General features: G+C 37.0%; 1 protein-coding gene across 7 annotated transcripts in view; it reads right to left on the bottom strand.

The window, feature by feature from the left end:
• LOC125037599 (serine/threonine-protein phosphatase 6 regulatory subunit 3-like) overlaps window positions 1-17,500 on the bottom strand; it is a 52,017-nt gene that overhangs the window by 19,909 nt on the left and 14,608 nt on the right. For 5 of the 7 annotated variants that reach the window (XM_047630790.1, XM_047630792.1, XM_047630795.1 and 2 more), the window contains exons 6-14: window positions 15,244-15,414; window positions 9,968-10,140; window positions 8,751-8,900; window positions 8,127-8,253; window positions 6,925-7,077; window positions 6,468-6,667; window positions 6,104-6,221; window positions 5,601-5,693; window positions 3,307-3,474 (exon numbers count right to left, since the gene is read on the bottom strand). In XM_047630790.1, the coding sequence (XP_047486746.1) occupies window positions 3,307-3,474; window positions 5,601-5,693; window positions 6,104-6,221; window positions 6,468-6,667; window positions 6,925-7,077; window positions 8,127-8,253; window positions 8,751-8,900; window positions 9,968-10,140; window positions 15,244-15,414 (1,353 nt within the window). The remainder of the gene's footprint in view (window positions 1-3,306; window positions 3,475-5,600; window positions 5,694-6,103; window positions 6,222-6,467; window positions 6,668-6,924; window positions 7,078-8,126; window positions 8,254-8,750; window positions 8,901-9,967; window positions 10,141-15,243; window positions 15,415-17,500) is intronic. The other 2 variants (XM_047630794.1, XM_047630796.1) reach the window with 2 other exon arrangements.

The following is a 17,500-nucleotide window of genomic DNA, read 5'->3' as shown; positions in this document are numbered from 1 at the left end:
ATTAATAAGCAATACCCATTTTCTACAACCAATTAGAACACTATTTATAATTATTGCACATCATTATGCTGAAAGAAACTCAAATACTGAATTAACTCTATTAAACTTTTTGATCCTACCCCATGATCTGCAATTAAGACAATTCAATTTTTTTTTTTAGTCATCTATATTTCAGTCAAACTTAAAGATGTGCATTCAAGGTATTATCTGGGGTAAAAAACCTGTGACTCACACTCGACTGTCCCCACCCGAGCTGCGCATTCCACTTCACAGGCTGAGCAAAACAGGGAGATGTACAAAGGAGGTACAAGGAAAGTAATAATCAAAATGCGGTCATAATACAGTTACATCTCTATGAAAATGTCTCTGTTAACATGTTGCATCAATGTTGTATTTATCTTGGTGAAGGAAGGGATAAGGGAAGTTAACCCCTTGGTGACGGGTGAAGAAAACTAAAAAACAACTCTATACTCTGGCGATCAATGGCAACGCACCGCCTTTGAGCGCGGGAGTTCAGTACATCAAACTGAATCACCGGCTCGTAGTGCTTTGGCACGCCGCCGCGGCGTATAGCCGCACGCCACATTTTGAGTGGCTTGTTTTCGCATCTATAGATGAGACCCGTCATTAAGGGGTTAAAGTAACTCTAGAAAAAACTTTAGTTATTAATCCAATGGGGTCGAGTATCAGAAATCTCTTAGTGTCACAAACTGGTGATTTCTGGCAATGTCCAGACGCTGGGCGCGGGAGTAGCGGAACTTCCCGCTCCATGTGCTCTGGCATGTCGCCACATGTACAGCCGTACCTCACAGACCAAGCAGCTCATTATGACTTGTACATGACTCTGCGATGGGGTTAAACACAAATGCTGACCAACCCAAAAAATGCTACTCTCAATTTCAGAACTTTCATGTTGATATCTGTTTGAATGATGATGAGCGTAACAATAACAAATGCTGGGGTTTGCATTATTATTAATACATTTTGGCCAAGAACTTTTAAATACCAGAGCAATCAAATGAGCTATGACAATAGTTGAGTCTGTAAAAATGTACATTTTAGGGTCAGACTACTCTTTGAGACACTTCAAAAGAGAAGAGCAACCAGTAAACTTCTTGTCTTTTCTAGTCAAAAAAAGTTTATTACCAACAAAATGCATGAGCTTGATATAGCAAAGGCTTGCTAATCAATGTTTTTATTAGTCAGAGGGTACAGACAACCGAATCCTAGGCTATGCATTTAGGTAATTAAGATACAACAGCAGTGTCTGTAGAGAGCCCCTCTCTTTCCTGAAGCATGTTGCAAGTACATTACTAGATATGTAGGCTGATTATACAGACACTTTATTATGAGTTTTTCCATCAGGGATGTTAGTATATAACACAACTATTGCAAAGCATTTCCATTATCCCCAGATTATACAGTTAAACTAACCCCTACAGAGAAAGCATAAGCATAAGCAAAAGGATGTTTATGCTTATACTTATAGAAATTTTACCATGAAAAAGGAGGAAGAAAGATTTCCATTAACAAACAAAAAGGAGGACCCCAATTATTCTCATAGAAGAAGTCAAATCCAAGGTATCAGTCACTTGCCGTTGGAAAGCCACATCAAGTTCCTTGGTCTTGCGTCACAGATATCTTCATCTACACTTCTGTGGCTGTCAACTACCAAGATTCCCTCTGGGTACTCCCAGCTTACATTGATAGCATATTGACCATCCAACCTCCCACTTTTAGAAGAGCAAAAGGCTCTATGTAATGTCTTTTAGTTGTACTTTGAACCAACCTTCGATACCAAAGCTAGTATTTCCAATGACTACAATTTAGATAATTCTACATCCCAATATTTGACTCCACCAGCAGTAATGCTGTAGCAGTGAACCCAATGTAAACTCCTACATGTTATTTGTTTGTGTGTAATGTTATTTTCTGAGTCAAGCAAAGAAAAGAAAACATACAAAGATGAAAGTGAGAAACTGAGAGGAAGAGAGAGGGATGGGGTGGGAGGGGGAGAGGGAAGGGGCAAAGAGAGGGAGAGAGAGAGAGGGAGAGAGAGAGGGAGAGAGAGGAGAGGGGGAGAGGGGGAGAGGGGGAGGGAGGGGGAGGGAGGGAGGAGGAGAGAGGGAGGAAGGGGGAGGGGGAGAGAGGGAGGAAGGGGGAGGGGGAGAGAGGGAGGAAGGGGGAGGGGGAGAGAGGGAGGAAGGGGGAGGGGGAGAGAGGGAGGAAGGGGGAGGGGGAGAGAGGGAGGAAGGGGGAGGGGGAGAGAGGGAGGAAGGGGGAGGGGGAGAGAGGGAGGAAGGGGGAGGGGGAGAGAGGGAGGAAGGGGAGGGGGAGAGGGGAGGAAGGGGAGGGGAGAGAGAGGAGGAGGGAGAGAGGGAGGAAGGGGGAGGGGAGAGAGGGAGGAGAGGGGAGGGGAGAGAGGAGAGAGAGAGGAGAGAGAGAGAGAGAGAGAGAGAGAGAGAGAGAGAGAGAGAGAGAGAGAGAGAGAGAGAGAGAGAGAGAGAGAGAGAGAGAAGAGAGAGAGAGAGAAGAGAGAGAGAGAGAGAAAGAAAGAAAGAAAGAAAGAAAGAAAGAAAGAAAGAAAGAAAGAAAGAAAGAAAGAAAGAAAGAAAGAAAGAAAGAAAGAAAAAGAAAGAAAGAGAGTAGTGAGTGAGTGAGTGAGTGAGTGAGTGAGTGAGTGAGTGAGTGAGTGAGAGAGAGAGAGAGAGAGAGAGAGAGAGAGAGAGAGAGAGAGAGAGAGAGAGAGAGAGAGAGAGAGAGAGAGTAAAAAATGACTAAAAGAATGGCAGAGAAAGAAGGAGAAGTAGGGAGAAAGGAAGAAGGAGAAGTAGGGAGAAAGAAAGAAGGAGAAGTAGGGAGAAAGAAAGGCAGAGAGAGGGGGAGACATAAGGAGAGCAGACAGAGAGGGATGGACAAGGAAGAAGAGAAATGTGTGTGCATTTGCGTGTTTTTTTACATGCATTGCTGGAAGAATCAGCATATTTGCATCCATGCAATAAAAAAAAAAAAAAAAAAAAATGTAATAAGCTTGCAAATAACTATAAAATGTGACAAAATACATATACACAGACAACTGAACCATTAGGAAAATCAGCCCACAAATTCACTTTCACCCAAACATATTTCATAAGACTTTTCAAGAATAGTAGTGGCAAGTCCAGTGTAAATTTTCACTTCAGGAACCCACTTAATGCCATGGATTCACAATGCCTTTGAGTCACATTAATAATAATAATAATAATAATAATAATAATAATAATAATAAAAAAAAATTGGAGATGTCCGTCTGTCTCTGTTACATACATGATCTGGTTTCTGGGTCCATTTCTCCTCCACCTCATTTTCTTCCTCTCTTTCTTCCTGCTTTTCCTCCAGGACCTGTGGGCTCTCGTCTGTCTCGTCTGCCTCAACCGTTGCCAAACCCCAATCATGCTCTCCGGCAGTAGTATTACCACTAAGCATGTGGATCCACTATTAAGCATGCAGGGTTAAAGTATTGCATGACACCACATCACAATGGAGGGTTGGGGATGGAGATACAAAAGGAGAAAGGGGGAAAAAGAAAAAGAGAATAAAGCGATAAGCATATACAGGTGGCAGGTACATTTGAACAAGGAATTATTCAGTTCAGCTTTTATCATATTCTGACTGGACTTCTAAGCAGTCACAGATATATAACACTATTGCAGAGAAATAATGAACTAGAGTACTAGCTTCCTACCGTGAACAGAATAAAGCTAATTAACTATATATAAGAAAACAATGAACAAAAGAACAATATTTAGGCTCTACACTTTGCTCACATATAAGAAAACAAAAAATATAAGCTTTGTTAACATGCATATATGTGCAAAACAAGGTGTTCATGCAAAATAAAAGAAACCAAATAAGGGACAGACATATTGTGTTAAGTTTTGAATTATGTTCAGGTACCTTGGTATCATGAAGACTGTCTTGAGAATGATTAAAGTGTTATTAAGTTTGAATTACCTAATCCACATCTTTTGGGATTTACATGTTTTATATTGTCTAGACTGACTATCTTATCTGCCTACATGTGGCACTAAAATAACAATGAACTGTAGGTGGATCACTGCAGAAGAGTATAGAGTATAAGAGAGCATAAGTTGGCATACAAGCCACTGTTGGCCCTTAGAGTACTGTAGTACGATAATCATACTCGCCAGGAGCTGCTAACCTGTTTGACCACGGGATTGTCAAAGGTTTGTGGGAAAAAGTTTGTATCATCGTCGGAATCTCATCAGAGTCATGATGATGATGCATCCCGTGAACCTGAGAGACGAAGAGTAGCAACAGCAGAAGTTCTATGAGGTTCTTGGCCATCAACCGCCAGGATCATTGGCTCAATTTCTTAAGCGTAACTTACTTTAGCCTTAGAATTCAAAGATAACTTTATTGCACCAGATTCCACCTTAAGACTAACTTAACTGATTCCCACAACTTAGCCTGCTCTTTCATTACTAATTCAACAGCATAAAAGAATATTAACATCATAACAGGATAAAAATGAGATAAAATGTAAAGAGATTTGATGTCCAAGGAACTCATTATACAAAAGCAATGAAGAATCGGCTGCTTGTGAATAATATCTGACCAGACTTCCCTCCTCGACATGCTCGTTACACCTGATCTTGCGAGTGTTTCTCGTTTCAAATCAATCAGGAAGAGCCGTAACTAAACAGGATAACAAGGTGAACAGCGCAAGAATTAATTAGTCACAGAGGGCAATTACAATATAACTGAAGGACTTCCAATAAACTGAATTAGTAAAGTCATAGCATCTTGCCTGATAACAAAGCATGAAAGGTCTGGTAAGTAAAGCTTTTAATAAAGTCTACAGTGCCCTAATGCAGTGTCTTCATTAGTCATTAATATAAGCAAAATTATGAACTACTAATTAGAACACCATGTTCTGGCATCATCTTTAGCAGCAGAGAAAACAAGGGTACTATTCACCGCTCTATACTCAGCTCTCTTCCAGTGACTTGGAAAAAAATTCCCTCTCTTGATTTGCTATGACAGTATCATTCACTTTGTATTTTCATTGCAAACATATGATTATCAGAAAACAGAATGAAAGTAGTTTGTGATCTATTGTACCTCAAGGCATATAGTGTGGGACACTAAAAATAAAAATATTCAAACCAATTACAGCTTTACACAAATATAAAAGCTGATAAAACATTGTCAAAGCGAGAATCTAGCTTAGTACATTTCAAAGCAAATATGAAAATAACCTGCTCTTTAAAATTTAAGCACTATGTAACTAACTGATAAGAAAGCACAAGTTCAAACACTCCAAAAATTCAAACAGCACACTTCATGCAAAAAATAAAAAAAATAAAATAAAAAAAAAATAAATAAAAAACAATGAAAAAAATCTCAATCAGGTTAACTGGAGATGAACAAATATGGCTTCGAGAATCAAAGATCAATAACTTTAAATGATCCAGCTATGTTCCTCTTCCTCTGATCTTTCTTTCTTAAACAAAAAGATATAAAAAAAAGTGTGGTTGTTGCATCTCAACTAGTTTCACCTGATTCAAGTCACACACGGGTAGTGGTGCCATACTTACCGGAAGAGGAGTTATTTCGTTCTTGCGATTAAGTTCTGCCAGCGCATTGGAGACAAAGTCGTCCCACTGGGTGGCTTTATCCCCAGGCAGGCCCTGCAAGGAGTCACAACATTACAAATTACCTGAGCAGCAACGGCAGACCCACCTCAGAAAGGACACAAAATCTAAACAAAATATTCATAATAAAACACATGAAGAACATATGAAGAAGAAAGATGAAAGAACAACAACAACAACAACAAAGAGAAGAAAGGGGGGTGGGATCTCTACAAATGTCTACAAATTTAATTTATATGACTGAATTCCAGCTATTCATTTCAATTTATTTCATGCAAGTGACATAGAGGAATGCTACATATACTGAATATTCATCTTCTTTGATGTACACAACAAATAAAAGCAAGTGAGAGCATTTAGCTTTTTATTTTCAAAATAAGAGACATCTACCATCCTTTTGATCACCTTAAAACATATACAACATATAAAAGTAAACAATCAAATACCTGTATTAGCTGCTTTATGCGGTGTTCATTTGGACCAAACTCTGCTTGCTGTACAATAGTGTTAGACAGTTGTCGTAAATGACCCATGTAACCTTTAAGATTGTGTATCTGTTTGCATCTGAAAGAAAGAAAAAAGTTTGGTTATCTGAATACTCTACAAAATTTAAAACATATTAGAATGTGAGAGAGAAAAGAAAAAGAACATTGGGGGGAAAAAAAGAAGAGCAAAACAAAAAGAGAAGATGAAGAAGAGAGGAGAGCAAACTTTTCATACCTCCTTCAAATTATAAACCAGAAACTACTTTTTTTTTTGCTAGCTCATTCTAAATTCAAAACATCCTTTCACAAATCCACATTCACTTACTCTTGTCTTTCACTGGACTCGTCGAAAGCCTCTACCACGCGCTCAATGATGCGTCCCTCATTGAAGAGCTGCGTGAGCAACCGATGGTCTGTGTCGCCTTCTGGAGAGGCTGCTGCTGGAGCCTTTGTAAGAATGGCGGTCAGGCACTGCTCCACTTGGGTGTGTAAGAAGTTGTTCAGCATAAATTTGAAAAACAAGTCCTGAAAGATGCAACATTTGTCAGTATTACTATCGCTATAGACTGACAATAATCATGAATCAATTCACTATAGTTTCATGCCATGTTATTTTCTTTATAGAACATGTGATTTCTTAAACAACAATAATCATGAAAGAAAAGAAAAGAAGAGAGAAAGAAAAAAGGTAAAACAAAGAAAAACAGGAAGAAAGAAAAGAATGTTAAAGATGAGGATGATTCATTTTTTTTCACATCTCCAGGGAGCAGGGAGTTCCTTACCAACAGATATTCAACTGTATTAAGTTCATAGAGCGAATTATGGACAACAGGGTCATTCACGACAACCAGAGCAGCGACCAGAGTCACGACTTGAAGGCGGGTATTTCCAAGGGGCTCCACTTCCTGGCCATACGCAGTCAGTAACAACCCTTTCTGAAACACCAATTGTCATTGTGATACGAGAAAATATCAAGAATTACTAAATGATTGAAAAATACTAGTTTTTTTCTTTTCTTTGGTCAGTGCTTTACCTTTCTTTTTTTAAACCCAATACTGACGTGTATGTACGTGCCATGCCCACTTGTTTGATTGTTTGTACACATAGATGGCTACACTTGTACTAAGTCACCAATGAGCCAACTACGAGTACTGCTTGCCTCACCTGTTTAACTTTTTCTTTGATTTACGAAAACATTTTACGTTATCTTATTTTGCTGCTAGTAATGTTTATAACATTATAGTAATTATGATGTTTATAATAAAAATAACACCTTTGATATTCATAGAGTAGTAAAAAATACATTTTTCCCACCACCTCAAATCACATAAGGTCACAAGGTCTACTAACTGACTCCTTTGTGGCTAAGCACTAGCACAGCCATCTATGTGCAGAGACATATCACAAAAATTACAGATAATGAGCATAGCATTTTCTCCATTTTTTATTAATTTTCCTCGGCGGCATTGGGTTAAAGAAAGAAAAAGGAGGGGGGGGAACTCATTCCTGATTATGATTAAAAACAATACTATTATTTCAATTTGAATGCAAGACTGAACAATCCATTTGATGATACTAAACTCCATTACTGCTATCGTCCTTGATTTCATAATGAAAGGAAATTTTTAGTAACAAAAAAAGATTTATATCTTGTAATACCTTCAAGAAATTTATCTATAATATTATACAAGTTTCAGTCAATAACAATTCTGTTTCTTTTTCTTTTTTGAGCACATGAGCTACTTTCTCATATTGATGCCCTGGTGAATACATTTAAAAAATACCATGAAACTTAACATCAAACTTAACGTTAAAGTATAAAAAATCACAATATACAAGATATACAAAGCCAAAAATTGCCACTAAAAAACCCACCAAAGGATGGTGAAATTCATTGTTGAAAAAAGATAGAGTGTCTCTTCCAGGTGCACAAACTCACACGCACTCGCACACGTAAAAAAAATAAAAAATAAAAAATAAAAACCTTGGGTGGGTGTAGTAGAATGTTTTGAAGACTTGGTAGACGTTTGGCAATAATTCTTGCAACAGCATTTTTCCTCCCGTCACTTGATTCACTATCACTTGAATCAACGGATGCAGACTGTTGCAACCTGAAAAAATCATGAGAAGTTTGAGCACCAAATGAAACTGAGAGGGTTCATTAAACAGTTCACATATTGATCACCTATTTCACAAAAAATGCAAACATCAGCTGATAATAACAAAGTACTCAAGGAAAAGAAGGAAAAAGAAAAAACAAAGAAAGAAAAAAGGAAAGTATCTACCATTTCCTTGCAATTTCTTGACAGTTACTACCTAAAGATTAAACTTTTCCTTTTGCCCATTTTAACTGCCGTTATAAATCCTCCTGTTTGAGTTTCAGCACAAGCACTTTTATTCTTCCCCACAGTATAGCAATAAAATCTTTTAAAATTCTACCTAAGGAAAGCTATGCAATAAGTGCACTACGAAGATCCACCGAATGGCACTTCAACTTTAGAAATAAAATAAGTAGATCAAAATTTATTTCTAAAACAATAGAAACTTCTCTTCAAAAAACTGGATATAATACAAGTGTTACAAATTTAGTATGAACAAAAATAATTACCCTTGTTGCTGTTGCTGTTGATGCTGAATCTGCTGCTGCTGTGTTCGAGCAGACAGAAGAGTAAGCAGGATGTTGATCACGTGCGAAAGTGAAGAGTCGTTCCGGTCTTCATGGAGGAGTAAATCTAGCAATTTATTTACTGTGTCTTCACTGAAAACACGTAAAAAAAAGAAAAAGGCTTTAAGATGATGATCATAATGCCATAAATCACATTTCCCTTTTGAAGAAAAAAAGAAAAATTATACTGTAGGAGAAATCTCCAGTGTACATATCTTACATCTCCAGAAAACTCAGATTTTGCCCCTCCATGTCTTTTCTATTTTTCTTCCATCATCTATTTAATGTCTATGATCCTGCTAATTTTTTCGTAGCCTAGGAGGAGCTACATCCTACGATCATTTTAGAATTTGTAAAAATATTCTCATGTATGTAAATCATAATTGAAAAAACACCCAAAATGATGGTTGGGCAACAAGGTGTTTATGTGAACTGGGCTGAGCCGGATCTGTGAAACCAAGGCTCACCTCTAATTTTCCAAGTTTTGAAAGGTTTGTTTGAACAGTCCTTTCTACATCAGTCTTCCTGGTGAATGGACAATGATCAAAGTACATGAAGGCATACTGTATTAGCCATATTTTCAGAAAGCTGGAGAAAGGTCTCAGAATTGTAATTTGTAACAATAAGTTTACCAATCAAGGTGATCAATCATAAATGCTGTACACACTATCATGTTCCATAATAAAAAAGAAAGAAGAAGAAGAAGAAGTTAAAATGGAAGGATGAGGTATGCAGTATTTCATAATATAATATAAAAAAATAAAAATAAAAGAAATTTAAAACCAAAGATGAAATGAAAGAGATGGCTTTGCAATTGCCTGATTTAAACAATGTCCAGTTAATACTTTGTAAGAAAGTACTAACAGCACCTTCAAAAACTTTGAGGTCAGAGACTGTTTCAATATTTAAAAACATTTGGTATGAAAGAGGCATAATAAACTAAAAATGTATCATGGAAGAGACTGAAGTTCATTGTAATGCCATTGTTATTTAGTTTACAAATAACAATAGCTTGATATTGGCACACAACACTGTTGACTGCTTTGCTAGGTCTAACTAAACTTGAAACTTACCAGCCAGTAAATAAATAAACTCCACTTCGAAAATATGAATAAACCACTTAAAAAGTGTCACTGACATGAAAATGATAACTCACTCACCTTTCCAGAGTTGCCAGAAGAGGATTAGTCTGCTGGTGTCCGTCAGTGGATGTGTCCCTGCAGGATGTGCTAATTTCGCACAGGAGATTGTCGGCACTGGAGTGGTCCTCTGGGTCGGCATCTGGTGATAACTTGTCTACTAGCCGCTCTACTAGTTGGCCCTCATTCAACCACTGGATGATCAAACTCAAGTCAGACTTTTTCTTCTATCTTTTGCAGAATTTACATAAATGCAGCCATCACAAGGTTTTTTAAAGTCTCTTTGGAAAGGGAGTGATGTTCTATATATGTACACATTCATGAAAATAGGAAGGGAGAGAGAGAGAGAAAGGATAATAATGATGACTAAGATGATGATAGGTAGAAAAAAAAAAAAAAAATATTGATATGTTAAAAAATCCCAACAATTACTGCAAAATAATTACACTATATCTCTGCAATTCCCATATATTCAGCTTTTTCTCTTTCTAATCACTCAAGTATTCTTATGCTTTAGCGTTTACAGACAACTACAATCTCCTTCTGATACTATACTATTAACCAAAATGTTGATGGGTTTTACCAACACCATACCAACCACAGCTAGCTGCTAAATTTTTCCTATCGTTTGTGATTTTTCAATAAAAGACTAAAAAAGCGAATGACTGTAAAATACACACAACATTGAGTCCACTTGACCACCATTGCATGGATACTTGCCACCTGGGCATATAGGCTTCTCGCTTCATGGCAAGAACAGGTGCCTACTGGTGCTAACAAGTTAAACTACCTACAACAGGATCATTCACCATCGTACTGCAAGCCATGGGTGGGCATCAGGGCATCATGCAAATCTGCAAAGCTCTCTATGCTCTTGGCTGTGCCATAAACAACTGTTTAGGTAATGAGGCTAAAGAAACTTCAAATGTACTTTTGAGGAACTTTCTCCTCAATGACTGCAGCCAGCGAACAACTGTTTAGCACCATAACTTACAGCAGGCTTGACTGTGCACACCATGAGGGGACACCAACCCAGCGCAACTGATGGTTTAACCATGTGATAGGACTTCATCCATTGTCAGTGGGCTAAAGAAATCCTTCCTTTTTCTTACCTTTATAAATTTTCATTTGCAAACAAATACTTTATGACTATAAAGACAGTTTTGCCAAATGATGGCCTATATTTTTCATTCAACAGAGACTGGGTCATTATTTATACCATAGCAATCAAGTGAAGACCACTGACCCAGTCATGATGGGGCAGAAATTTACCTAATTCTGCTCATGCTGGTGGGGTTAGGCTTCATATATAACTTCCCACAGCGGTGATAGTGTGGCTTGTGGTAACAAACCAGATACAGTCTCATTATGAACACCTTTGTCATGCAATGCTTCTCAAGAAGACCTATTCATGTTTCAAACAAATCATAACTTTTCGTCATGTAAATTACTAGCATTCTTTGACTCATGAGACTTTTCTGTTATTAACCATCAGTGAATTAATGCAGAGCCCCTGAGTCTCAGCCAAGTTAGAATATATTGTCAGTTATTAATTGGTTCACATTTAAATGCATTTTCTTTAATTATTTTGGTGAGCATCTAGAACTTCCATCCACTAAACACTTCACTGCTTCACTACTGTAAATTAAGTGGGTTCTAAGAAGTAGGTTTCCCTTTATGCATTGGTCCAAGGGTGATCTGACTGGTAGAAAATACTTAAGATTTTCATGATTTTCTTTGGACACACATTTAACCATGAAAAGAAATGTCTGAGAGGAAACAGTGGTCAAACAATTGATCCTAGGTACCAAGAGTACAATAAGTTTGTGTACATTCCCGAAACATCCGATATGTAAAACAATAGTGTTGGCAATATCCAGGCTGAATAACAGTAATAATACTTTTTGTAAGCTCCTCTTCTTCCTACACAAAATGAGTGGCCATGCTTGTTTTTCAAGAACTTTGGTGTTTTCTTCCTCAGAGCATTGGGGATTTGCAGTCCTGAATTCCTTGAGGCTGAAGTTGCTATTGTAATTAATTCATATATGAAACAAGTATCCTGGAGGCTGCCTTCTGAACCTCAGAAAGAAAGCAGAGAATATACTGACTAGACCAAGACCAGACCTTGCCCACTTCTAAATTCCTTGTCTTATTGCCAGGGAATATTTTCAATGTAATTGGGAAATATTTTGGCAATACTGTATAAATTCCCAGCACATCCAGTGAAAGGATTTATGATATAATACAAGATAGAAAGTTGCCTGCAAACAACCTGACAGTGCTGTATACCACAGCAAAAGTGATAGAATGCATTATGGTGAAACAGGATGTGGTTTCAGCACCAGGATCAGCAAACACTTTGCTGATATACTGGACTAGAAGCAAGAAGATGTGATCCATGGAGGACCGAATAAACAAAAAAGAAAAGTAATGGAAGCTGCAACTGAGTAGAATGTAAATATTGCATAGGGTAGTTCCAAATAATTTAAGGTCATGCCAACAATTATGCAGGTAATGAGTCACAGGTTATGGACATCAGGCTATTCTTCAGCTCATGTCTAATAAATATATGCTAATATATCTAACTGTTGTATGCATTTTTCAAAAGACAACTGAAACTGGTCAAATACACCTCTTGCACTTTGAAGATATTAATTCTCATTCATGCCTTTTTAACATATGTTGCAATGAGCACTTTTCATTATTATAAGTGTACCTGCAAAAGTCTGAAATTATGACAAAGCTTAAGCCATCAATAAGGATAGTGTAACATAAGAACAGAAAAAAAAAAAAATAATAAACTGATAAATTAAGAAATGCTGTTTGATGTCAAATGTGTGGTAACTTTCTAAAAAATATCAATCAAAAGGTGAAATTTCAAGTTATCTGAACATTTAGAAGAAGAAGAAGGAGGAGGAGATGCAGATTTTCAAGCTCCACTGTAGACGAAGAGTGAATAGCTAGTCCTCCATTTCAAAAATTGAAAACAGAGTGGGGAAATTTTCATAACATTCTTCCTCAACCAGAGAAATGAACCCCTCCTGCTGATATTCTGGCATAGGTGCTAAGCAATGCCCAGCTAGTATTTCACAAAGGCACTGACATGTTCACACCAAGGGAAACTTTGGCTTACCACCACTATACCAATGGGCATACTACTGTATTGAAAAGGTTAATGGGATGGCACACTTCTCCCCCTGACCTCCATTACAGAAAGAAAAAAAAAGAAGAAAAGAAAAAGAGGAAGAAGAAAAAGGGAAAGGAAATAAAGCAATAGAGGACATATTCACCCTCTTTCGTGAGAAACTACATATGCTACTAATTAATAGGACAAACAAAAGGATTACTTTATAAGTTTCAGGGTGGCTATTTAGATTTTCCTTCAGAACCTTGATAAATTGTATTTCTCAACTCAAAGCCAATAGGTCCTTCATGCACCATACTGGATCATGCACAGTCAGATGCTTCAGGGGAAAATTAGAAGCAAGGAAAAAGTACAACTTTCTCTGCCACACTTTTAATATGGCTGTAGCATATACATCACATGAAACATTGTCAAGTGACTTTAAGTCCACTTTTAAGTAGCTGTAACTCTTAGCCAAAGAGTTTACTAAACAAAATTCAGAGCAGACTAAAAGTATGTGGCATGCAAGTAGCACCTGTTAGCAATGAGTTAAAAGATGAGAAGTGGAATTTAGGGGTCATCTTTTCTTTATAAAAATGATGAAACATTTTGCAATCTCATAAAAAAATGTTTTACTGCAAGAAACTGGACATCTAGCTCTTGTTTATTGAAAGCACACATCTGTTTTAATTCTGTAAGGAATTTGCAATAACTTCTGCATTATACCATAGCTGATTTTTCCAAGACAAAACTATACTTAACCCATTGTTGATGGGTGTAGAAAACTAAAAAAAAAACTATGCTCTGGCGAACCACGGCAACGCGCCAACTTTGAGCGCGTGAGTTCGGTACATCAAGCCGAATCACTGCCTTGGAGTGCTTTGGCCCGCCGCCACAGCGGACAGCCGCACGCCACATTTCGAGCGGTTGTTATCATGCCTATAGGCGTGACACGTCGGGAAGGGGTTAATGAATTTTTGAAAGTTTCTGATCTGAGATCAAATGCTAGGATAAAGTGAAATACCTCAAGCTAATAGCATGGAAACATAAATGCAAATGTGGGCGTGGATAAGCACACACACACAAAACCTCACTACAACTATACATAGGGTCCAGTCATCACAAGAAATAATTTTCTGATCAGATAATCCATTTTGTATTACTTAGAAAGATAACACAATGTTAACTTGTACTAGTGCTAGGATCCTATCAATATACATGTTCCTTGAATACCATTGCATTAACATTTCCAGTATGAAAACCAGTTTAACCTACTCATATCCATGTGATTTTAAGATCAATCAAACTCACAACCAGAAATTGCTTCAACTTTTATACCAGGAGAAATCAATTAGAAATGCCCGAGGTATTTTATTTGAAAGAGAAGGACTCCACTTTCTAGGGCTGATAAGTCGCTTTTTCTTTAAAAAGGTTTCAGATCAAGCACTTTGACATTTGCTAGTGATGATGATAATGATAAGGAATGAGAATATAAAAAAAAACAGAAGGTGCAAGAACAAAAAAGCAACTAAAATAGAAAAAATAATGCCATACTATACAGCATATTCTCCAAAATCCATCACATTCAGTTCTAGCACCTAGATAATGTGGAAAATGCCTTTTACATGGTGTTGCACATCACAATTTTAACCCAATGCCGATGGACATGATGTGAATGTACATGCTATGCCCACTGTGAGTACTTGTTTGATTATTTTTCCACATAGATGGCTAAACTTGAACTAAGTCACCAATGAGCCAGTTACGAGTACTGCCTGTCACACCCGTTTACCCTTTTCTTTGATTTACGAAAATATTTAACGTTATCTCATTTTGCTGTTACTAATGTTTATAACATTATAGTAATTATAATGTTTATAATAAAAATAACACCATCAATATTCATAGCACTAGTAAAAAATATGTTTTTCCCGCCAATTTAAATCACATAAGGTCACAGGGTCTACTAAGTGACTTCTTTGTAGCTAAGCACTAGCAGAGCCATCTATGTGCAGAGACATCTCACGAAAATATAGAAAATGAGCACAGCATTTTCCCCATTTTTTATTTATTTTCCATGGCGGCATTGGGTTAACTCAACTTCTGCAATGGCAAAAAAAAAACAAAAAAACAAAAAAAAAAACAAGAACAAGAACAAATATCAGGGGCTTACCTGATGCACGCTCTGCCGGATTTCGTCCTCCTCAACGTTACAGATAAGTTTGAGCAGCAAATCCATAATAGCTGAGGTCCCTACATGTTGTACAGCCAGTTCAACAAAATCACCTTTGGATTTTAAAAAGTCCAATACCTGGAAGCAAGTGAACTGATAGGAATACCAGTTCTACAGAGAAGAGAAGAGAAAATACACTTTATAAGAATGTGTTGAGATGGAGCTTTGAGACATTTTACAAGTCAGGCCTTCCTCTTTCACTTCCTTAAATTTTGAGGATAAAACAAATGAACAATCATCATCCATCCTTACATATTAAATAGTATCATAATTCCAGAAATTGAACAAACACATTATATACACACTAATTAATATTCAGACGACTTTAATGTGCCAATTCGTCATTATCCTACAGAACACGCATGAATATATATCTTGGACACCAAAAATTTAAACTAAAGGTCCTAAATGAGAAAAGAAGAAAAAAAAAATCCAAGGGCATTGGACAGAAAGGGAAGCAAGAAAGAATAAAAAATTACATACATAGGTATATAATTCATCATTCCTATATAATTTTCTTTGCTATATAACTGCTTATCAGAGGTATAAGAGATATGAAAAATAAAAAAAGCTAGTTAAATAGATAATCCAAGACAATACAGCTCTTGTAGAGTTCTGAATGCAGGTGTAAAAATTGTGTGTGCATCAAAAGCAAAAAATCAGTGACAAGTAAGTACATCCATGTGTGATTTTATAAAAGCAGGAAAAGAAGGCATGGGAAACATTGATGGCAGAGCTACCTAGTAGTAAAGGGGCTTACATTATACTTCTGGGTATAGTCTATGATGATTACAGAGGCTGTACACTGCTAAAGTAACAGTACTGTGGGTAAAACTTCACAGATGCATACCAACTACAGTATGCATTGGTACACATAACTGTAGTCTGCAAGAGTAAAATAATTCTTGCATTCTTGTTATTCTCCGTGAATAATGAGAAAATCAATAAGATGATACAACAAACAAAATGATGCCATTTCATGATATTGATTCTTCACCTTAGAAGGGAGGCTTGTTGTTTACTTCATGATTTTCAATAAACTTAGAAGTTATAATCTACAGAGGGCTTTTGGAATATTTTGGAATATGTAGACTTTGCCATGGCAAATTATACTAAAATATCTTATCAAATATAGCTTAGCAATTCAAATTTCAGTTATTCAGTGAAAAAAAAATTGGACTTTTTAACAAAAGTGATAATAAGACCAGTTACTGTAATATTTACATGCATAAATCTACCATGCATTACAGTCCTCCATTCTTCATATCTTGGCAGGATCTTGCTGAAGTGCCTGGCAATGCCAATATAAGCAGAGAAAAATAAAGCTGCGAAGAATGTATATTTGTTTGATAAAACTACAGTATGCAAATTGCATAGTATTAACACTGAGTGAATTAAGTAACATAGATTCATATTCAAATATAAAAATTCATATACTGTTCTTAATAAGACATATCACTCAGTACAGAAAGCTCCATTTGATTACACAAAACAAGACAGCAAAGCAATCACTGGCAACTAGCACATCCTATGGCAAAAATAATCATCCCTCCCAAAGGCATCTTGTTATGTCAGTTATGTCAGGCTACAGGTGGCTTAAAGGTGTCGCTCAAAACATATCCACATGCGTGCTCCTGGTCAAAGAGTGATGAGAAGAAGGCCCATCCTGCCCTGTGCGAGTGGGAAGGCGATAGCTTGACCTGCATTAGCAGCAGGTCAGCTAACACACAGTACTCCAAGTCAATCCCTAACCCAAACCACAAAGTTATTCCTAAGTGAAGGTGCTAGGATGAGGGTCGCAGATTTTTTTCTTCTCTCGAACAAGACCTTTCTGTAAGCTTAACAGATCTGGCATCAGAATCTGGTACGGATGGTAGTACGAAGCAAATCTTAATGTAGTTATATCTTTGTCTTGCTGCTTTTGTTTTTTTATAATTATATTTTTTATAAGAGCCTATCTGAATTCAATGAAAGCTTACATGCCAACCAAAACTGAATTTAAAGAAAAGTCTTGGGAGTGTCTGCAGAATCTAAATCATTTGTCATAAGATGCTACTCTCTTTACCAAAATTTACTGGTGGGCCTATGTCCAACTATTATAACAATTTTCTAGGATAGGGAATGACTATTTACTATGAGTATTTTTGGAAAATGGAAGCAGGAAATGTCCACCTACTTCCAAAGAACCAAAGGTAAG

Source organism: Penaeus chinensis, chromosome 23 (assembly GCF_019202785.1).
Source record: "Penaeus chinensis breed Huanghai No. 1 chromosome 23, ASM1920278v2, whole genome shotgun sequence".
In the NCBI taxonomy this organism is placed as follows: Eukaryota; Metazoa; Arthropoda; class Malacostraca; order Decapoda; family Penaeidae; genus Penaeus; species Penaeus chinensis.
Note: the sequence above shows the minus strand (reverse complement) of the source record. Positions and strands in the feature narration are given on the sequence as shown.